Source organism: Anomaloglossus baeobatrachus, chromosome 3, assembly GCF_048569485.1.
Source record: "Anomaloglossus baeobatrachus isolate aAnoBae1 chromosome 3, aAnoBae1.hap1, whole genome shotgun sequence".
Lineage (NCBI taxonomy): Eukaryota > Metazoa > Chordata > Amphibia > Anura > Aromobatidae > Anomaloglossus > Anomaloglossus baeobatrachus.
Window position 1 is genome coordinate 654,863,322 of NC_134355.1, and position 23,829 is coordinate 654,887,150.

Below are 23,829 nucleotides of genomic sequence, written 5' to 3' on the forward strand. Positions count from 1 at the left end.
AGTACAAAGTAAAGGCAGGTGAAAAGGAATAATCTGTACAGGGTTGCAGACATGTCTCTTCAACAATGGTTCCTCTAGACTAAACTGAAGGAGAAGGGAGGAGCTTTCTATACAGAAGCCAACTAAGGGAGGTACATAGGGACAAACTTCATACAGTCTAATCTACCTAGTAACAATAAAGGAATTTCCTGATAGGAGGAAAAATATGCAATGCATATGCATACCAGTCTGTCTTGTACTGTTAATGATTGTTGTACGTATACCCTCTTTCACTTGTAAAGCGCCATGGAATAAATGGCGCTATAATAATAAATAATAATATAATATACAACAGGTTGTTCCCATTCATGGGACACAACACAGACGCTCCTGGCTTATAAAGAGGCTCATGCCGCTTCATGAATCAGGAGGTTCAGACGAGTGGTTTACGCCTCTGTGTGCACCGAGCCACAAATCCCACTGCAATCCCTGCTCATGAGCTTGACAAGCCGTGGTCTCCACAGCACCATCCACCAAACCTCTGCCCATTTTGTCCCTGCGAACACCAAGAGTCAGAATATTTTAGCGCAGCCTAACGTCGCGCCAACATTATGCAACATTTCGAAGCTTTTTATGACAAATTGCTATTGTAAAAGCTTTGATGAATCAGGTCCATAGAAAATGCAGGAACTACTTCACTGATGATGCACGAAGTAACCAAAATAAAAAACCTTTCACGTTAATGTCATGCCTTTTGTTCTAGGCACCCCGTCTGGACGCTTGAGCGGTATGGACTGCTTTACTTACACACAGTCCGTTGACTGTAATACTGGTGTGAGCTCGGTTGTATATTGCATCGTCACCAACAAATTGAATTACAACGTGACAAGTGCCAACTACATGAGAATAAGCCAGATAACAAGTAAGATAACGACTACCAAGAGGGAAGAAAGGGAAACCGGGGAGAGAGGAAAGGTCGGGGAATAGATGGAGGGGTTGGATTCATGGTAAATCAGTATGTGGAGGGGAGTATTGACAACGCTATGTACTGTATAAGAATTAGAGGCTGATTCCATTGAATGGATACCCAGCATTTAGAGAACAACTCCCACATTACATACGGAGTGCATAGTGCCAGATACGTCCACCACGATCCTCCATCACTGAAACAGCACTAGGATCCTTCCACTGCCCATTGTATCATAATGATGAGCATCCTCCAAGTCTATGTAGACATGTACCGAATGGCCACATTATCAGAGACATCGGCTCTTTCACAATCGTCCCTATAAGATCCCACATGAGAGCCCTCAGTGCAGCTCCAAACAGATGAACAAGGTTTTTATACATCACCTTCAGAGTGAATCTACATAAAAATATAGAGTGATCTGAGTGCCTTCCAACCATGCCTAGGTATAGCCAAGACTGGGCCTTCAAAAACTGGCAACCATCTTGTGTTTTCTCGTGCTGCAATATGGGGAGGACACAGAACAGTGTGACTGAGGAAAGACACTCGTCGAAAGAAGATCCTGTGGACTGAAATGAGCTGGAGAAGGAAGTGAAGAATCATTATAATGATGATGGGATCAGAGGAGAATCTGAAGGATTGTTTAGAGAAAGATGTGAAGTATTATTCTGATGAAGGAATAAGAGTAGAGTGTGAAGAATCGTGACTTAGGAACGTCTGACTGACGGCCCTAACTTGCCGTTCTGACCCAAACCAGTTATCCACCTTTCACCACTCTTCCACTCAAAATAAGACACGGACTGCGTGACATTGGATGTAAAGGCCACAGCAGCCTCGTTTATTAACACCAAAATAATCAATAACATTTATTCATAAATGTAGTAAATAACTCCATAAACATAACCACCAGCAAAGGAGGGGGGGGTAAGTGAAGAGTCCCTTTGTACATGATTGCAACACCAGCTCCACCATGTGCCCTCAGCCGCACCACACCGACTCGAGGACACCCAGCCGAGTGTTGCTCCACCATGTGCCCTCAGCCGCACCACACCGGCTCGAGGACACCCAGCACATTAACATGCCCTGCTGTGACCCAGCACAGCAGGGTCCCACGTTAACATGTCCCGCTGTGACCGAGCACAGCAGGGACCCACCAACCATACCATTGCACACCAGGGGTAACCCGCTCCTGCACTGGGTTCCCCCCCGCTCTTTGTGCAATCCACCGACTTCAAATTCAAATACCCCCCTCCTTTCCGCCGACTGCTGCGACAAGGTCAATCCTCCTCGTCTCTCCATGTGGATAGCCAGAAATCCAAAAATAGGGCGGGTGGGCGGGACAATTCCAGACGTCTTCAGGTGATGAATGACCTCCCACCTCCTAATCCAGCCCTATATATACTCCCCTACACTAGCAACCCCCCGGACCAATTACATGGCCCCACAGCCCTATAACTCCACCTCCCATTTTCCCGCACAAAATACCCTGAGCATTAACCCCTTGCTAATCCTCAGGCCTAGCATCCCTCCTCAGTCATGTTGCCCTCCCTTGAGCCCTTTCAGGGCAGGCGTCCGGGCTTTTCTTTATGATGAATGGATTAGAGGAGGATGTGAAGAATTGATATGATAAAGGGATTAGAGGAGTATGTCAAGAATTGTTATCATGAAAGGATTAGAGAAGGATGTGAAAAATCATTATAATGAAGGAATTAGAGGCGGATGTGAAGACTTATTATGATGGGATTAGAGGAGGATGTGAAGAATAATTTTGATCAAGGGATTAGAGGAGGATGTGAAAAATTGTTATCATGAAGGAATTAGAGGAACATGTGAAAAATTGTTCTTGTGAAGGGATTAGAGGAAGATGTGAAGAATTGTTAGGATAAAGGGATTAGAGGAGTATGTCCAGAATTGTTATCATGAAAGGATTAGAGAAGGATGTGAAGAATCATTCTAATGAAGGAATTAGAGGTAGATGTGAAGATTTATCATGATGGGATTAGAGGAGAATGTGAAGAATTGTTCTGATGAAGGGATTAGAGGAGGATGTGAAGAATCATTATAATGAAGGAATTAGAGGCAGATATGAAGAATTGTTATCATGAAAGGATTAGAGGAGAATGTGAAGAATTGTTCTGATGAAGGGATTAGAGGAGGATGTGAAGAGGAGGATGTGAAGAATCATTATGATAAAAGGATTAGAGGAGTATGTGAAGAATTGTTATCATGAAGGGATTAGAGGAAGATGTGAAGAAGAGTTCTTGTCAAGAGATTAGAGGAAGATGTGAAGAATTGTTATGATAAAGGGATTAGAGGAGTATGTCAAGAATTGTTATCAAGATGGGATTAGAGGAGGATGTGAAGAATCAATATAATAAAGAAAATAGAGGTGGATATGAACTGTTATCATGAAAGGATTAGAGGAGAATGTGAAGAATTTTTCTGATGAAGAGATTAGAGGATGTGAAGAATCATTATAATTAAGGAATTAGAGGTGGACGTGAAGAATTGTTATCAAGAAGGGATTAGAGGAGGATGTGAAGAATCAAGATAATAAAGAAATTAGAGGCGGATATGAACTGTTATCATGAAAGGATTAGAGGAGAATGTGAAGAATTGTTCTGATGAAGAGATTAGAGGATGTGAAGAATCATTATAATTAATTAATTAGAGGTGGACATGAAGAATTGTTATCAAGAAGGGATTAGAGGAGGACGTGAAGAATCAATATAATAAAGAAATTAACGGCGGATATGAAGAATTGTTATCATGAAAGGATTAGAGGAGAATATGAAGGATTGTTCTGATGAAGGGATTAGAGGAGGATGTGAAGAATCGTTATGATAAAAGGATTAGAGGAGTATGTGAAGAATTGTTATCATGAAGGGATTAGAGGAAGATGTGAAGAATCGTTATGATGAAAGAATCAGAAGAGGATGTGAACAATTGTTCTGATAAACAGGTGGTGCATAATCAAGATCACCACAGCTGAATACAACTCTGATGATCAGTCAATGTAACCGAATCCACAACTTATTGCTTCTAAGCATAAATGGACTATAACAGAAAACTGACAATTCCAACTTTACCGTCGAAGAAAAAAAGAAGCCACTCCAATAGGACAAAAAAGCCCCAAACTGTCTCACCGAGAAGTGGAAAAACTTTGACTGGTTGGGTGAATCTAGGTTTCTCCTGACCCATAAGGATCAGAGGGTCAGCATTTGCCACAATCAGAATCAAGTGATGAACCCCTCCTGCCACGTGTCCAGAGTTCAGGGTGGTGGACGGGAGAAATAGTGCGGGGAAGGTGCGGGAGGAGGGGTACGATGAGGCTTCAACATGAAACTGGATTGGGCATGGGTTGGGACGGTAGTGGTGGTGGTCCACTGAATATGTCTTCTAGTCATTGTTGAGGTTTATCAAACCTGTTTAATAGTTTTTGGAAATCCCTGATACAGATGTTTGCTGTTGTTTTTAGATAGCACATGCCAACCTAAGGGCAATGTTCCTGAAACACCATTTGGAAGTAACTATCTTCTGCCGTGCCAAAGCATTGACCCATCTAAGCTCGGAAACATCATTTATCCCTGTAGCAATAGTGGACAGTGGGATCAGGAGATAAATGAGTGCTATTCAGCCAAGATATTTTTGGAGCTACAGACTGTCAAGGTAGGAACTGCTGCATTTATGTCATTGAAATTCCGGAGGATAAATCTCTATTATGCAATTATTATTATTATTATTATTATGTCCAGATCACTGTATATCGGTCTTAAACTCAGCTGGGGGAATGGGCCGCACATAGAAAAAAAAAACTGAGGGGGCCGCATTCCTTGCAGGACAAAGTGACATGTTTAATGATTCCATCTTTTTTTTTCTATACACCTTTGGATCACTATTTTGAACATTTTTGCTTCATTATAACAAACCTGCACTTTTTTGTTTAGTTAAGTTTATATATATATATATATAAAATAATTTTTAGTGGCAAAAAAGTCATGCTTTATTTTGAATATTTTTTTACATTTTATCCCCTTCTTCTAAGGCTTGAAACACACATCCGTGAAACACGTGCGTGTTTGGTCCGTTTCCGTGTATACTGGAGACACGGCCAAACGTGCACCAATGTTACTATATCTCTGCGGTTACAATTGCGTTTTTGGTTATGTCCGTGAGTCCGTCTCCGTGATGCGTTTTTTGGTCCGTGTCTCACGCCAGCATGTCCGTTTTATTCACGCAACATGCAGCACGGACCCAATGAAAGTCAATGGGTCTGTGCGCACGTCCGAGTGACACGGATGCATCTCTGTTTGTTCCCTGTATGTTTTGTGCTTTTTTCATGTGATGTCAGTCTTTTTTCTTTTTATGTTTCGTTCTCTCCCTCAGTCCGTCGGTCGGTCTCTATGTCTGTCTGTCCCTCTAGCTGTCTGTCGGTCAGTTCCCCCCTCTCTCATACTTACCATTCCCCGATCTCCGGCGCGGCGCTGCACGGCTGTTATAAAAACTCCGGCGGCTTTTCCTCTTTTGAAAAAGCCGGCCGCCCATTAATCAATCTCGTATTCCCTGCTTTACCCGCCCACCGGCGCCTATGATTGGTTGCAGTGAGACACGCCCACCACGCTGAGTGACAGGTGTCACACTGCACCCAATCACAGCAGCCGGTGGGCGTGTCTATACTGTGCAGTAAAATAAATAAATAATTAAAAAAACCGGCGTGCGGTCCCCCCCCATTTTAATACCAGCCAGATAAAGCCATACGGCTGAAGGCTGGTATTCTCAGGATGGGGAGCTCCACGTTATGGGGGGCCCCCCACCCTAACAATATCAGTCAGCAGCCGCCTAGAATTGCCGCATACATTATATGCGACATTTCTGGGACTGTACCCGGCTCTTCCCGATTTGCCCTGGTGCGTTGGCAAATCGGGGTAATAAGGAGTTAATGGCAGCCCATAGCTGCCAATAAGTCCTAGATTAATCATGTCAGGCGTCTATGAGGCACCCTCCATGATTAATCTGTAAATTACAGTAAATAAACACACACCCGAAAAATCCTTTATTAGAAATAAAAAACACAAACAAATTCCCTCATTACCAATTTATTAACCCCGACAAACCCTCCATGTCCGGCGTACTCCACGGTCCTCCAGCGTCGCGTCCATCTCTGCTGCATGGAGGTGACAGGAGCAGCAGAAGACACCGCCGCTCCGGTCACCTCCACGCAGCTAATGAGATGAGTAGCGCGATCAGCTGCTGTCAGTCAGGTAACTCTCGGCCACCACTGGATCCAGCGGTGGCCGCGGGTAACCTCAGTGACAGCAGCTGATCGCGCTACTCACCTCATTAGCTGCGTGGAGGTGACCGGAGCGGTGGTGTCTTCTGCTGCTCCTGTCACCTCCATGCAGCAGAGATGGATGCGATGCTGGAGGACCGTGGATTACGCCGGACATGGAGGGTTTGTCGGGGTTAATAAATTGGTAATGAGGGAATTTGTTTGTGTTTTTTATTTCTAATAAAGGATTTTTTCGGGTGTGTGTGTTTTTTTACTGTAACTTACAGATTAATCATGGAAGGTGTCTCATAGACGCCTGACATGATTAATCTAGGACTTACTGGCAGCTATGGGCTGCCAATAACTCCTTATTACCCCGATTTGCCAACGCACCAGGGTAAATCGGGAAGAGCCGGGTACAGCCCCAGAACTGTCGCATATAATGTATGCGGCAATTCTGGGCGGCTGCTGACTGATATTGTTAGGGTGGGGGGCCCCCCATAACGTGGAGCTCCCCATCCTGAGAATACCAGCCTTCAGCCGTATGGCTTTATCTGGCTGGTATTAAAATGGGGGGGGGGACCGCACGCCGTTTTTTTTAATTATTTATTTATTTATTTTACTGCACAGTATAGACACGCCCACCGGCTGCTGTGATTGGGTGCAGTGTGACACCTGTCACTCAGCGTGGTGGGCGTGTCTCACTGCAACCAATCATAGGCGCCGGTGGGCGGGGAAAGCAGGGAATACGAGATTGATTAATGGGCGGCCGGCTTTTTCAAATTAGAAAAAGCCGCCGGAACAGTGTGAATGCCGTGCAGCGCCGGTGATCGGGGAACGGTGAGTATGAGAGAGGGGGGGACACTTCAGTCACTCGGGGGATTAGTGGTCACCGGTGAATCCTTCACAGGTGACCGCTAATCAGTACACGGCACAAAGACAGAGCCGCGGCATGACAATGAAGTCGGGTGAAGTTCACCCGAGTTCATTCTCATCCCGCTACTCTGTCTTCCGACATGTAGTAACGACATTTTGCATCACACACGTACATTTCACACGGACAACACATACACATGTCAGTTATTTCACTCACGCACACACGGACATTCCACACGCACATACGGCTAGCATACGGGATACACACGCAGGCCACACATACCATAAAAACGGACCTAAAAACGAAAAACGGACCTGAAAAACGGCCCGTTTTACACGGACGTGGTTTTCACGGATGTGTGGCGGAGCCCTAATATTGTTTTACAATTAGCAGCATCGTACAGTCATCTTAGCCAACATCTTGTAGTAATGTCACCCATCCAGTAGTAATGTCCCCCTTGTGTCCTGTATAATATGCACATCCTGTGTCCTGTAGTTATGTCCCCCATACTGTAGCAATGCCCCCTTCCTTGTGCCCTGTAGTAGTAACTTCTCCCATCCTTGTCCTCTGTAGTAATGTCCCCATTTTGTCCCCTGCAGTAATGTCTCCCATCTTTGTGCCCTATAGTAATGTGCTCCTTCCTTGTACCCTGAGTAATGTCTCCCATACTTCTGCCCTGTAGTATTGTGCCCATCCTTGTAATATTGTCCATACTTGTGCCCTGTAGTATTATGCTCATCCCTGTGCCCTGTAGTATTCTGCCCATCCTTGTAGTATTGTGCCCATCCTTGTAGTATTGTCCATCCTTGTGCCTTGTAGTACTATGCCCATCCTTGTAGTATTGTGTCCATCCTAATGCCCATCCTTGTAGTATTGTGCCCATCCTTGTATCCTTGTAGTATTGTGCCCATCCTTGTAGTATTGTGCCCATCCTTGTAGTATTGTGCCCATCCTTGTAGTATTCTGCCCAGTAGTATTGTGCCCATCCTTGTAGTATTGTGCTCATCCTTGTAATATTCTGCCCTTCCTTGTAGTATTGTCCTCATCCTTGTAGTATTGTGCCCATCCTTGTATTATTCTGCCCATCCTTGTAGTATTGTGCCTATCCTTGTAGTATTGTGCCTATCCTTGTAGAAGTGTGTTCATCCTTGTAGTATTGTGTTCATCCTTGTAGTATTGTGCTCATCCTTGTAGTATTGTGCTCATCCTTGTAGTATTGTGCTCATCCTTGTAGTATTGTGCCCATCCTTGTAGTATTGTGCCTATCCTTGTAGTATTGTGCTTATCCTTGTAGTAGTGTGTCTATCCTTGTAGTATTGTGCCCATCCTTGTAGTATTGTGCCCATCCTTGTAGTATTCTGCCCAGTAGTATTGTGCCCATCCTTGTAGTATTGTGCTCATCCTTGTAATATTCTGCCCTTCCTTGTAGTATTGTCCTCATCCTTGTAGTATTGTGTCCATCCTTGTACTATTCTGCCCATCCTTGTAGTATTGTGCCTATCCTTGTAGTATTGTGCCCATCCTTGTAGTATTGTGCTCATCCTTGTAATATTCTGCCCTTCCTTGTAGTATTGTGCCCATCCTTGCAGTATTGTGCTCATCCTTGTAATATTCTGCACTTCCTTGTAGTATTGTCCTCATCCTTGTAGTATTGTGTCCATCCTTGTACTATTCTGCCCATCCTTGTAGTATTGTGCCTATCCTTGTAGTATTGTGCCCATCCTTGTAGTAGTGTGTCCATCCTTGTAGTATTGTGCTCATCCTTGTAGTATTGTGCTCATCCTTGTAGTATTGTGCCCATCCTTGTAGTATTGTGCTCATCCTTGTAGTATTGTGCTCATCCTTGTAGTAGTGTGTCCATCCTTGTAGTATTCGGACCGTCCTTGTAGTATTGTGCTCATCCTTGTAGTATTGTGCCTATTCTTGTAGTATTGTGCCTATCCTTGTAGTATTGTGCCCATCCTTGTAGTATTGTGCCCATCCTTGTAGTATTGTGCTCATCCTTGTAATATTCTGCCCTTCCTTGTAGTATTGTCCTCATCCTTGTAGTATTGTGTCCATCCTTGTACTATTCTGCCCATCCTTGTAGTATTGTGCCCATCATTGTAGTAGTGTGTCCATCCTTGTAGTATTGTGCCCATCCTTGTAGTAGTGTGTCCATCCTTGTAGTATTGTGCTCATCCTTGTAGTATTCTGCCCTTCCTTGTAGTATTGTGCTCATCCTTGTAGTATTGTGCTCATCCTTGTAGTATTGTGCCCATCCTTGTAGTATTGTGCCCATCCTTGTAGTATTGTGCTCATTCTTGTAGTATTGTGCTCATCCTTGTAGTATTGTGCCCATCCTTGTAGTATTGTGCATATCCTTGTAGTATTGTGCCGATCCTTGTAGTAGTGTGTCCATCCTTGTAGTATTGTGCTCATCCTTGTAGTATTGTGCCCATCCTTGTAGTATTCTGCCCTTCCTTGTAGTATTGTGCTCATCCTTGTAGTATTGTGCCCATCCTTGTAGTATTCTGCCCTTCCTTGTAGTATTGTGCTCATCCTTGTAGTATTGTGTCCATCCTTGTAGTATTGTGCCTATCCTTGTAGTATTGTGCCCATCCTTGTAGTAGTGTGTCCATCCTTGTAGTATTGTGCTCATCCTTGTAGTATTGTGCTCATCCTTGTAGTATTGTGCCCATCCTTGTAGTATTGTGCTCATCCTTGTAGTATTGTGCTCATCCTTGTAGTATTGTGCCTATTCTTGTAGTATTGTGCCTATCCTTGTAGTATTGTGCCCATCCTTGTAGTATTGTGCCCATCCTTGTAGTATTGTGCTCATCCTTGTAATATTCTGCCCTTCCTTGTAGTATTGTCCTCATCCTTGTAGTATTGTGTCCATCCTTGTACTATTCTGCCCATCCTTGTAGTATTGTGCCCATCATTGTAGTAGTGTGTCCATCCTTGTAGTATTGTGCCCATCCTTGTAGTAGTGTGTCCATCCTTGTAGTATTGTGCTCATCCTTGTAGTATTCTGCCCTTCCTTGTAGTATTGTGCTCATCCTTGTAGTATTGTGCTCATCCTTGTAGTATTGTGCCCATCCTTGTAGTATTGTGCCCATCCTTGTAGTATTGTGCTCATCCTTGTAGTATTGTGCTCATCCTTGTAGTATTGTGTCCATCCTTGTAGTATTGTGCCTATCCTTGTAGTATTGTGCCGATCCTTGTAGTAGTGTGTCCATCCTTGTAGTATTGTGCTCATCCTTGTAGTATTGTGCCCATCCTTGTAGTATTCTGCCCTTCCTTGTAGTATTGTGCTCATCCTTGTAGTATTGTGCCCATCCTTGTAGTATTCTGCCCTTCCTTGTAGTATTGTGCTCATCCTTGTAGTATTGTGCTCATCCTTGTAGTATTGTGTCCATCCTTGTAGTATTGTGCCTATCCTTGTAGTATTGTGCCCATCCTTGTAGTATTGTGCCCATCCTTGTAGTAGTGTGTCCATCCTTGTAGTATTGTGCTCATCCTTGTAGTATTGTGCTCATCCTTGTAGTATTGTGCCCATCCTTGTAGTATTGTGCTCATCCTTGTAGTATTGTGCTCATCCTTGTAGTATTGTGCCCATCCTTGTAGTATTGTGCTCATCCTTGTAGTATTGTGCTCATCCTTGTAGTATTGTGCTTATTCTTGTAGTATTGTGCCCATCCTTGTAGTATTGTTCTCATCCTTGTAATATTCTGCCCTTCCTTGTAGTATTGTCCTCATCCTTGTAGTATTGTGTCCATCCTTGTACTATTCTGCCCATCCTTGTAGTATTGTGCCCATCCTTGTAGTATTGTGCTCATCCTTGTAATATTCTGCCCTTCCTTGTAGTATTGTCCTCATCCTTGTAGTATTGTGTCCATCCTTGTACTATTCTGCCCATCCTTGTAGTATTGTGCCCATCCTTGTAGTATTGTGCTCATCCTTGTAGTATTGTGCCCATCCTTGTAGTATTGTGCTCATCCTTGTAGTATTGTGCCCATCCTTGTAGTAGTGTGTCCATCCTTGTAGTATTGTGCTCATCCTTGTAGTATTGTGCCCATCCTTGTAGTATTGTGCTCATCCTTGTAGTATTGTGCCCATCCTTGTAGTATTGTGCTCATCCTTGTAGTATTGTGCCCATCCTTGTAGTATTCTGCCCACCCTTGTAATATTCTGCCCATTCTTATAGTATTGTGTCCATCATTGTAGTATTCTTCTCATCCTTGTGGTATTGTGCCCATCCTTGTCCCCCCTATTATACCGCTCTTCACAAACGCAAAAAAAAATAATTCTTCTCACCCGTCCTCCGTTCCCTCAGGGTTGCGTGCTGATCATTGTTTGCAACATTTTGGAGGCAGCATGATTCAGCTGCGTCCAGAGGGCTGGGTTGTACAGTACAAACAGAGTGGATGGGATTTCTAGAAATCCCATCCACTGTGCGTGTGCGGCCCGCAGTGAACACTGACCTGCAGTGCGGCTTTCAGAGTCGCAAGTGTCCTCTGTACTGAGAATAGAGCGAGGAGATCGCAGCGGTCGGAACCCTGATAGTGGGAATGAGCAGCTGCGGTCTCCTGTATTCTCCTGCGGAGGAGACTCGCGGCCCCACAGTCAGGAACCGCCACGTCCAGGACACAGCGGCTCCTGATTGTGGGCACATATGTCGCGGGCGGGGAGGAGGGTGTCAGCACACCGCGCTCACCCCTTCTGCTCGGGTCCGGCTGCTCAGTGGTGGCTCGAGCCGTAGGCCGGATCCCGGGGGTTTTCCTCGAGCGGCACTCCTCGCCCGTGAGTGAAAGGGGGGTTTGGGATGTTGGGATAATGTCCGTGACGCCACCCACGGTTGTGGTGATGTGTAGCACCACCGCTGCTTAATGCGGGGATCCCGGGGATGGTGATGGGGAGCAGCCAGGTGTTGTGTTGCCCCTCCGTGGGTAGGGGTTGGTGATCCCGGGGCCCGGTGATGGCTTGGGAGGTGCAGGGCTTGGTGGGCGCAGGGACGCGGGGTCAGCGCGGTGCCTTGCGGCACTGTGGTACTCACTCAGCCTGAGACGTGACACAGTTTGTACGGTAAACCAAACGGCTGGTAGGACGGTCCCACAGACAGCTGCTTTGCTTCCCCGGCAGGTGACGGTGATGTCTCTCTTCCCTGCACCTGTATGTACGGATGGTTGCGATGGGTCCCCACCGGTAACCCGCTCCCCGGCTTCAAGCTGGGCTGGAGGAGCACTACACTTTTGCCCGCAGGCGCTGGCCCTCAGAGACTGGTGCCCTGGCGGTGGCGGTGCCTCTGTTGTACGGGTTGGGCTGTTGCCTTCAATCGGGACTTGGTTGTTGGGGGAATCTACGTCCCCTTCACTGACGGATTCGGCAAATTAGGCGACTCCTAGCCTTGCCGGGGTCCGAGAGGCCCCTGCCCTGGTGCTGACTGTCTCTCGGAACACTGCTCCAGACCACCGGGCACACAGCCAACGGGGTCCTTCCAGGAACTTCCAAACGGTCCCCCTCCGGACAGTCACCGCCGTCGCTGACCTTACTGTTATGGCCCTACACAAAGCTGGACCCTTCAGGCTTTCCTTCCTTCTTGTCACCTCACTTGCTTTCCTCCTTTACTACTTCTCTTTCTTTTCTCACTTTCACTTAGTTGTTTACACTTGCCCTCCCTGGGCTAATCTGCTTCTCTACTCAAGCCCTGCCTGGGCTAATCTGCTCTTCACTCTTGCCCTCCCCGGGCTACTCTGCCTGGTACTTCCTGCCTCCAGAACTGTGATCTCCTTGGTGGGCGGAGCCAACCGCCTGGCCCACCCCCTGGTGTGCATCATCAGACTCCTGGAGGAAGGCAACAAGGATTTTTGGTTCAGCTTAGGTGTGCCTACCTGGGATGTGGGGTGTGGTGGTGTTGTGACCTGTGACCCCTGGCTTGCCCAGGGCGACACACATACATACCTGCTGTTTGTGGCCTGCAGACCCCGTGACGATCGCAGCTCTATGCTGGGAGCCAGTACCGGCAGGTACAGTTGAATTATTTGCGGTACCGCGCAGAGGAGATCTCAGCACTATACCAATGGCCAATCAGATGCAAGGAGGTGACATCATACAGCGACATCACCTCCTTGCATCTGATTGGTCGCGTCATCCTTTGGTGTAGTGCAGACAGCTGCTCTGCATGGCACCGCAAATAATTCAACTGTACTGTGCCTGCCGACGCCGGCTCCCGGCATAGAGCTGTGATCGTCACGGGGCCTGCGGGCCGCAAAAGCAGTCTCAGGGGCTGCGTGTTTAAGACCTCTGCTGTATATAATGACACCACGCGGCATAGGATTTATAGAATTAAAAATAACGAAAACAAATGTTTGTATGTACAAGTGCATCTCATTAAATTAGAATATCATCAAAAAGTCAAGTTATTTCAGTTATTCAATACAAAAAGGGAAACGCATAAATTATATAGAGTCATTACATACAGAGGGATCTATTTCTATATATTATATAGAGTCATTACACACAGAGGGATCTATTCCTATATATTATATAGAGTCATTACACACAGAGGGATCTATTTCTATATATTATATAGTCATTACACACAGAGAGATCTTTTTCAAGTGTTTATTATATATTATATAGAGTCATTACACATAGAGTGTGTCTCAGAAACGTGGAATAATTAACACAAAACACCTGCAAAGGCTTCCAAAGCATTTAAAATGGTCCCTTAGTCTGGTTCAGTAGGCTACACAATCATGGGGAAGACTTGACAGATGTCCAGAAGGCAGTCATTGACAGACTCCACAAGGAGGGTAAGTCACAAAAGGTCATTGCTATAGAAGTCAGCTGTTTACAGAGTTCTGTATCCAAGCATATTAATAAGATGTTGAGTGTGGTGGAAAAAGGTGCACAAGCAACCGGGATAACCGCAGCCTTGATAGGATTGTTAAGAAAATGCCATTCAAAAATTTGGGGGAGATTCACAAGGAGCGGACGCTGCTGGAGTCAGTGCTTCAAGAGCCACCACACACAGACGTATCCAGGACATGGGCTACAAGTGTCGCATTCCTTGTGTCAGCCACTCATGACCAATAGACAAAGCCAGGAGCGTCTTACCTGGGCCAAGGAGAGAAAGAACTGGACTGTTCTCAGGGGTCCAAGGTGTTGTTTTCAGATGAAAGTAAATTTTGCATTTCATTTGGAAATCGCGGTCCCAGAGTCTGGAGGAAGAGTGGAGAGGCCACAATCCAAGCTGCTGAGGTCTAGTGTGAAGTCTCTACAATCAGGGATGGTTTGGGGAGCCATGTCAGCTGCTGGTCTAGCTCCACTGTGTTTTATCAAGACCAAAGTCAGCGCAGCCGTCTACCAGGAAATTTTACAGCACTTCATGATTCCCTCTGCCGACAAGCTTTTTGGAGATGGAAATTTCATTTTCCAGCAGGACTTGGCACCTGTCCACACTGCCAAAAGTACCAATACCTGGTTTACTAACTGCAGTATCACTGTGCTTTTAGGTCAGGCGAGTTTGCTGGCCAATCAAGCTGCTTGATTGGCCAGCAAACTCGCCTGACCTAAACCCCATAGAGAATCTATGAGAGACACCAGAGCCAACAATGCAGATGAGCTGAAGGCGGCTATCAAAGCAACATGGGGTTCCATAACACCTCAGCAGTGACACAGGCTGATCGCCTCCATGCCACATTGCCGCATTGATGCAGTAATTCATACAAAAGGAGCCCGACCAAGTATTGAGGCATTTACTGTACAGACTTTTCAGTAGGCGCCAACATCTCTGAGTGTAATATCATTTTTCAGTTGGTCTTATATAATATTCTAATTTTCTGAGATAATGACTTCTGGGTTTTCATTGCCTGTAAGCCATAATCATCACCATTAGCAGAAATAAACACATGAAATAGATCCCTCTGTGTGTAATGACTCTATATAATATATTGGAATAGATCCCCCTGTGTGTAATGATTCTATAGAATATATAGGAATAGATAGGACTACTCCTCCTATTATACTCCTCTCCCCCAGGACTACTCCTCCTATTATACTCCTCTCCCCCCAGGACTACTCCTCCTATTATATTCCTCTCCCCCCAGAACTACTCCTCCTATTATCCTCCTCTCCCCCAGGACTACTCCTCCTATTATACTCCTCTCCCCCCAGGACTACTCCTCCTATTATACTCCTCTCCCCCAGGACTACTCCTCCTATTATACTCCTCTCCCCCCAGGGCTAATCCTCCTATTATACTCCTCTCCCCCCAGGACTACTCCTCCTATTATCCTCCTCTCCCCCCAGGACTACTCCTCCTATTATACTCCTCTCCCCCCAGGACTACTCCTCCTATTATACTCCTCTCCCCAGGACTACTCCTCCTATTATACTCCTCTCCCCCCCAGGACTACTCCTCTTATTATACTCCTCTCCCCCAGGACTACTCCTCTTATTATACTCCTCTCCCCCCAGGACTACTCCTCCTATTATCCTCCTCTCCCCCCAGGACTCCTCCTCCTATTATCCTCCTCTCTCCCCAGGACTACTCCTATTATATTCCTCACCTCCAGGACTACTCCTATTATACTCCTCTCTCCCCAGGACTACTCCTCCTATTATACTCCTCTCCCCCCCAGGACTACTCCTCCTATTATACTCCTCTCCCCCCAGGACTCCTCCTCCTATTATACTCCTCTCCCCCCAGGACTCCTCCTCCTATTATACTCCTCTCCCCCCAGGACTCCTCCTCCTATTATACTCCTCTCTCCCCAGGACTACTCCTCCTATTATACTCCTCTCCCCCCAGGACTACTCCTCTTATTATCCTCCTCTCCCCCCAGGACTACTCCTCCTATTATACTCCTCTCCCCCCAGGACTACTCCTCCTATTATACTCCTCTCCCCCCAGGACTACTCCTCCTATTATACTCCTCTCCCCCCAGGACTACTCCTCCTATTATATTCCTCACCTCCAGGACTATTCCTCCTATTATACTCCTCTCTCCCCAGGACTACTCCTATTATACTCCTCTCCCCCCAGGGCTACTCCTCCTATTATCCTCCTCTCCCCCCAGGACTACTCCTCCTATTATACTCCTCTCCCCCCAGGGCTACTCCTCCTATTATACTCCTCTCCCCCCAGGACTACTCCTCCTATTATATTCCTCTCCCCCCAGAACTACTCCTCCTATTATCCTCCTCTCCCCCAGGACTACTCCTCCTATTATACTCCTCTCCCCCCAGGGCTACTCCTCCTATTATACTCCTCTCCCCCCAGGACTACTCCTCCTATTATATTCCTCTCCCCCCAGAACTACTCCTCCTATTATCCTCCTCTCCCCCAGGACTACTCCTCCTATTATACTCCTCTCCCCCCAGGACTACTCCTCCTATTATACTCCTCTCCCCCAGGACTACTCCTCCTATTATACTCCTCTCCCCCCAGGGCTACTCCTCCTATTATACTCCTCTCCCCCCAGGACTACTCCTCCTATTATATTCCTCTCCCCCCAGGACTACTCCTCCTATTATCCTCCTCTCCCCCAGGACTACTCCTCCTATTATACTCCTCTCCCCCCCAGGACTAATCCTCCTATTATACTCCTCTCCCCCCAGGACTACTCCTCCTATTATCCTCCTCTCTCCCCAGGACTACTCCTCCTATTATACTCCTCTCCCCCCAGGACTACTCCTCCTATTATACTCCTCTCCCCAGGACTACTCCTCCTATTATACTCCTCTCCCCCCCAGGACTACTCCTCTTATTATACTCCTCTCCCCCAGGACTACTCCTCTTATTATACTCCTCTCCCCTCAGGACTACTCCTCCTATTATCCTCCTCTCCCCCCAGGACTCCTCCTCCTATTATCCTCCTCTCTCCCCAGGACTACTCCTATTATATTCCTCACCTCCAGGACTACTCCTATTATACTCCTCTCTCCCCAGGACTACTCCTCCTATTATACTCCTCCCCCCCCAGGACTACTCCTCCTATTATACTCCTCTCCCCCCAGGACTCCTCCTCCTATTATACTCCTCTCCCCCCAGGACTCCTCCTCCTATTATACTCCTCTCCCCCCAGGACTCCTCCTCCTATTATACTCCTCTCTCCCCAGGACTACTCCTCCTATTATACTCCTCTCCCCCAGGACTACTCCTCCTATTATACTCCTCTCCCCCCAGGACTACTCCTCCTATTATACTCCTCTCCCCCCAGGACTACTCCTCTTATTATCCTCCTCTCCCCCCAGGACTACTCCTCCTATTATACTCCTCTCCCCCCAGGACTACTCCTCCTATTATACTCCTCTCCCCCCAGGACTACTCCTCCTATTATACTCCTCTCCCCCCAGGACTACTCCTCCTATTATATTCCTCACCTCCAGGACTATTCCTCCTATTATACTCCTCTCTCCCCAGGACTACTCCTATTATACTCCTCTCCCCCCAGGACTACTCCTCCTATTATCCTCCTCTCCCCCCAGGACTACTCCCCCTATTATACTCCTCACCCCCCAGGACTACTCCTCCTATTATACTCCTCACCTCCAGGACTACTCCTCCTATTATACTCCTCACCTCCAGGACTACTCCTCCTATTATACTCCTCTCTCCCCAGGACTACTCCTCCAACATACACACACTGCACAAAACATACCTCCCCCCAAAACACACACACAAACAAACCGCGCAACACACACACAGCGCTCCACAAACAACGCAACACACACAACGCAACACACAAAGAACACCACTCTCACCCCCCCACACCCAGACAACACCCAGAACATGTACAGCGCCCTACACAAACACTTGGTAACTACAGACAACAACATCTATATATATATATATATAACAAAAATCATACATTAACTACACAATAAATTCTAGAATACCCAATGCCTTAGAATCGGGCCACCTTCTAGTAAGGATATAAGAGTTGCCCTCTCCCCTGTTATGTAGTAATGTCCCCCATCCTGGTATATGCCCCATCCTAGTAAATATGTCCCCCATCCTATTAAATATGTCCCCCATCCTGGTATATATGTCCCCCATCCTGGTATATGCTGTCCCTCTCCTGGTATATACTGTCCCTCTCCTGGCATAGATGTTCCTCTTCTGGGCACCTCCTGGTATAAACTATCCCCCACCAGGTGTATATACTGCCCCCCTCCTGGTATATATGTTCCTCTCCTGTCACCCTCCTGGTATACCTGTCCCCCTCCTGGTATATACTGTCACGCTCCTGGTATATATACAGTATATATATCTCTCCTGGGTGCCTCCTGTTACATACTGTCCCTCTCCTGGTATATATGTTTCTCTTCTGAGCACCTCCTAGTATATACTGTCCTCCTCCTGGTATATATGTTCCTCTCCTCGGCCCCTCCTGGTGTACACAGTACCCCTCCTGGTATAGATGTTCCTCTTCTGGGCACCTCCTGGTATAAACTATCCCTCACCAGGTGTATATACTGCCCCCCTCCTGGTATATATGTTCCTCTCCTGTCACCCTCCTGGTATACCTGTCCCCCTCCTGGTATATACTGTCACGCTCCTGGTATATATACAGTATATATATATATCTCCTGGGTGCCTCCTGTTACATACTGTCCCTCTCCTGGTATATATGTTCCTCTTCTGGGCACCTCCTAGTATATACTGTCCTCCTCCTGGTATATATGTTCCTCCCCTCTGCCCCTCCTGGTATACACTGTACCCCTCCTGGTATAGATGTTCCTCTTCTGGGCACCTCCTGGTATAAACTATCCCCCACCAGGTATATACTGCCCCTCTCCTGGTATATGTTCCTCTCCTGTCCCCCTCCTGGTATACCTGTCCCCCTCCTGGTATATACTGTAAAGCTCCTGGTATATATACATCTCTCATGGGTGTCTGCTGTTACAAATTGTCCCTCTCCTGGTATATATGTTCCTCTTCTGGGCACCTACTAGTATATACTGTCCTCCTCCTGGTATATATGTTCCTCTCCTGGACCCCTCGTGGTATATACTGTCCCCCTCCTGGTAAATATGTTCCTCTCCTGGTATGTACTGTACTCACCACCTTCCCCCGGCTCCCATGTCGCACGGTGTCCTTCTCTATAACCGGTAGCTTTCATCGGCATCCGTGCTATGGCAAAGCATAAGGTTATTGTCATGCGCCGCCTCAGTCGCAAACACGCCGATGAAAGCTGCCGGTTTCTGCTTGCAGTGGAGGGACCCGACGGGTCTCTGCACCGTAACGCATTATAGCTGGATGTGCACCCTCAGACGCACATCCAGCAGAAGTAGTGGCTAGGGCCGGCGGGCCCCCTGCACCTCAAGGCCCGTTCGCGGTCGCGACCACGATCATTCCGACCCTGCCCATAAGTCTATTGGGCCTTGGCTGCTGTATATCAGTACTGAGTAGTGAAGTCGAAACAGCAGCAACGACACACAGAAGAGCCTAGGGGCTGACAGGAAACGTACCAGTAACTCGTTATGGGTCAAGGTAGAATTTAGTAGGGGCGGCTAACCTTTCACTGACCAGGTGAAATGCATACAACTCATGGCTCCCGCTTGACTTCAGCCATGTAAAGGGCAGACGTTTTAGACACTCTCTATTTCTTAACAATATGATTAATTTTTGGTAACTTTCCTTTTGTATTTTTCTTCAAACAAAGGATGTGGTAGCGGGCCCAAACGTGCAGCAAAACCTGCCGGGGAGTCTGCAACAGATCAAAAGTCTTGCAACGGATGAAAAAGGAAATATTGCAAATTCATCTAAAAACATAGACCTTATGGTCGATATAATATCTACGGTTACAATCGAGAATGTTACAGTATCCACAGCAATGATGACAGTAAGTGGAACATCATTTTTTTTTCAAAATATTGTGTTTTAAGATTTTCTACAGATTCTTCAGCAAATTTTTGTAAGAAAAGACAACAACAAAAGCAAGTAAAATGACAGAATAAAACATAAAAACAAATCTAACTGCTAGATGGTACAATATTGCAGAGCAGAGTTCCCCAACTCCAGTCTCCAAGAGGCACCAACACTGCATGTTTTCAGGATTTCCTTAGTATTGCAGAGGTGATAATTTAATCACCGGCAGAGGTGATGATTCCAACTCCTGTACAATGGTAAGGGGATCCTGAAAATGGGCAGTTTTGGGGGCTCTTGGGAACTGGAGTTGGGGAACTCTGCTTTAGGCATATGGCCCTCCATGTGCCGTGATTCTGGGCACACGTGGGTTGTCCATGTGCAATCCGTGATCCGTACTACGTGATACATGTGTGACGCCCTGGCCTATCAGATCGTCACAGGGTATTGTGCAATCTGCCCTTCTGTGCAATATCCATCTTGGTTATGGGTCCCTCACCTTTGGTGTTGCCAAGAACAAGCTAATCAAAATCCTAGGAACACTCTGCACCACACCCACCAGACACACCAGTGGACGGCCTGAGTGGAATAGGGTCGCCCACTTGGGGGGTTGGTTGAAGGGGAGTTAGCAGTGTTAGGAGACAGTCAGTTGAGTGGTGACTCTCAAGAGGAGAGGTCACAAGTCAGTTGAGAAGTGACTCTCGAGAGGAGAGGTCAGGAGCTGGGCTCTGTGAGCTACTAGGTGGCAGACATTGGTCTGGACCTGATAGGAGCTGGACCCCGGTTGCAGGGGATCGTGACAAGGGGCATGGACTGTCGAGGAGGGACAGCCGGCGGCCTTGTGCCATCTCCGGGCAGGGGCCAGGGCACGACGGGGTATGTGGAACCTAGGTCAGGGAGTAGCTTCAGGCATCCTGACAATTTACCCGACAAGGACGGAGCCTTCAAGATCCATTCTCCACCCGCTCCAAAATCGTGGTACTGGCGCAACGAGGGGGATAGGACTTTCCCACTACACGGTACAGAAAATCCCAAGCGTGAACCCTGAGAGCAAGCTCACCCAGTTAGCCATACTGATGAGCAGGACCCAATTAGTTTCATGCTAAAGGGACCAACTAGAAGACAAGGTGCCACGGAAAAGGTCACAGACTAACAGGCAACACCAATAGGCACGGGACCCCTCTCAGCGTCAGCAGTGTCCAGAACTTTGGTTTAACACAGTTGTCGGTGTCAGCGTTATTGGACTGAGGTGAGTATTGAACGTGACCCTTACCTGTCTCAACAGCACCTCTCCGTCACCATTCACCGAGTCCCCGGGGCATTCCCCCCTACCCATGGAGGGGGTTAAACACCTAGCTGCCCACACCATCGCCACTGGGTATCTCCCAATTTGCAGTGGTGGTACTCCATCTTACCATGCACCACGGGTGGTGTCACGAACTTTCCACACCATCCCCTGTACATAACCCCACCTTGGTTTGGGGAGCCGTGCAACCCCCGGGTCCGGAGCCCTCTCGAGCCACCGCGCGATCCGGATCTGAGCAGCCCGGGACTGCTCTCGCGGGGGCGACACACGTGAGTGTTGCACATGGAGATAAACTTACCTGTCCCCACTCCTGCTGTTCCGTGGTGCTGAAGAGTCCCGCAATGCAGCATCCGGCTGCCGCTGTCTGACCTCTGCAGCTGTTTCCGAGTCGGCTGTGCTGTGCATAAATTAATATGCATGACAGTAGTTGACAGGGCAGGAAGCAGCAGAGAGCAGCCAGCGGCCGGAGACAGCGTCGATGCAGACGGATGAGTTTAAAAAGCTTTTTATTTTCAATGTCCGTGTTTTTCTGGTACATGTTTTCACGGACCACACCATAGTGTGGTCCGTGGGATATCAGTTGATGCCAGAAAAAAATGGAACATGTCTCCGTGCGGCGCACACGGACACGCGTGTACGCCGCACGGAGACACGGTCAGTGAAAATCACTGATGTGTAAGCAGACCCATTCATTATAATGGGTCTGTGTATGTCTGTGATCCTGGTATGTATAAAAAACTAGCACATATGTACCAGAATCACTGACGTGTGAAAGAGGCCTTATACTGGGTGCAAGTCACGGGCAATGGCGCCCAGAATGTGGCGTTGGAGGGGTGCACAAAGAAGACAACGGTATTATAAATTGCACATGGTAGGTGGGGTTACAGGAATGTGACCTAAAAGTTGTATAACTCTTGTGGTCTAAAAGTGGGGATGAATAGAAAGGTGGTAATAAAACAGAATTGTAGAATTGTACAAGGGGTAAATATTCAAAAAAATCCTACAAAGAACATAGAGTGAACAGCCAAAATAAGGATCAAATTATATCTTTATTGAAACAGAATTCAAAAGACAAACAAAAAACATACAAAAGGGATAAGCCATGAAAAATATTTTAATCCAAATGCATCCTAAAAACAGCACGTGTATCACCAATGAATATTGAATGTTAATTGACCACTAGGGGTCCTCAGTGCAAAGAAATAATTTAAATTTGATGTAAATAATGCACATCCTCTAGAAAAAAGTATTTTTGTTATTAACTTTTGCACTCTCCAATTGAAGAAGAAGAAGAAGCCCCTGGCGAAACGCGCGTTAGGGTATTCTATATTTTCTATCACACAAAAAATATATTTTTGGCACTCTCAAGATGTCATAGCTAAAAATGACTTGAAAAAAATTATATACCGTATGTACACTCAAACAGTGCATATAATAAATGGATCAAGCATATAAAAAATATAAAACAAGCCCACCTGTGCAAAATATACAAAAATAGAGGGAAAAGGCAATATATGAGCTATAATTAAATCTCTAGATGAAGAACCAAAAGTTGGTATAAATAATGTTGCCCAATATTAATTGCACAGACCCCGATATAATACTAAGTAAACAGCAGATAGGGCAGAAAATGGCAAAATGATTGAATTGGTATACAGTGTGTCCACCCATATCCTGTCCTCCGCCATTAACTTCAGAATAGCGGCAGCTATAGGCATAAAGAGGTGTCTAGGTATAGTAAAGTAGCCATGCGCTACGCAATGAAACCACTTATAGCGCCACCTGGTGGAAAACAACAGAGTTGGCATTTTTATCTCGAAAATGGAATGAGATAGAGGAAAAAAAGGAATTACAAAGTTGTAGGACATCAGCAATTCAATACGAATCGACACCTTGCATACAGAAATGCTATGATTAGAACGTGTAAAACTCGCAAGGATGCAGACGTGAAGCGATACCTCATGGAGACCTTCCTACAAGTCATTGGGTATGGTGGCTGTGTGGAGTGGCCTCCGCTCACCTGACCTGACCCCATTAGACTTCTTTCTGTGAGGTCACATCAAACAGCAGGTGTATGCGACCCCTCCACCAACATTGCAGGACCTACGACGACGTATCACAGATGCTAGTGCAAACGTGTCACCTACCATATTGCACAACGTGCAGCAAGATACAGTATGCTGTGCAGAGCCCAGATGTGCATTGCAGCTGACAGTGGCCACTTTGAGCATCAAAGTTAAATGAGTGCCATATGCGTGACCAGCATTCAATGTTTTGGGGGGGTCATGGGTTTCATATCATAGCATTTCTGTATGCAAGGTGTCGAGTCGTATTGAATTGATGATGCCCTACAATTTTTTAATTCACTTCTTTTCTCTATCTCGTTCCGTTTTTCAGATAAAAATGCTAACTCCGTTGTTTTCCACCAGGTGGCGCTATAGGTGGTTTCATTGCGTAGTGCATGGCTACTTTACTATACCTAGACACCACTTCTATGCCTATAGCTGCTGCCGTTCTCAAGTTAATGGAGGTGGAAAGGATATGGGTGGACACACTGTATATAGTATAGCCC

The 23,829-nt window shown here is 46.6% G+C and overlaps 1 protein-coding gene across 1 annotated transcript in view; it reads left to right on the forward strand.

The window, feature by feature from the left end:
- Positions 1-23,829, forward strand: part of LOC142296986 (adhesion G protein-coupled receptor F5-like) — a 154,503-nt gene that overhangs the window by 42,455 nt on the left and 88,219 nt on the right. Inside the window, 3 exon segments of the mRNA XM_075341173.1 lie at positions 743-901; positions 4,425-4,615; positions 19,749-19,928. Of these exon segments, the coding sequence (XP_075197288.1) occupies positions 743-901; positions 4,425-4,615; positions 19,749-19,928 (530 nt within the window).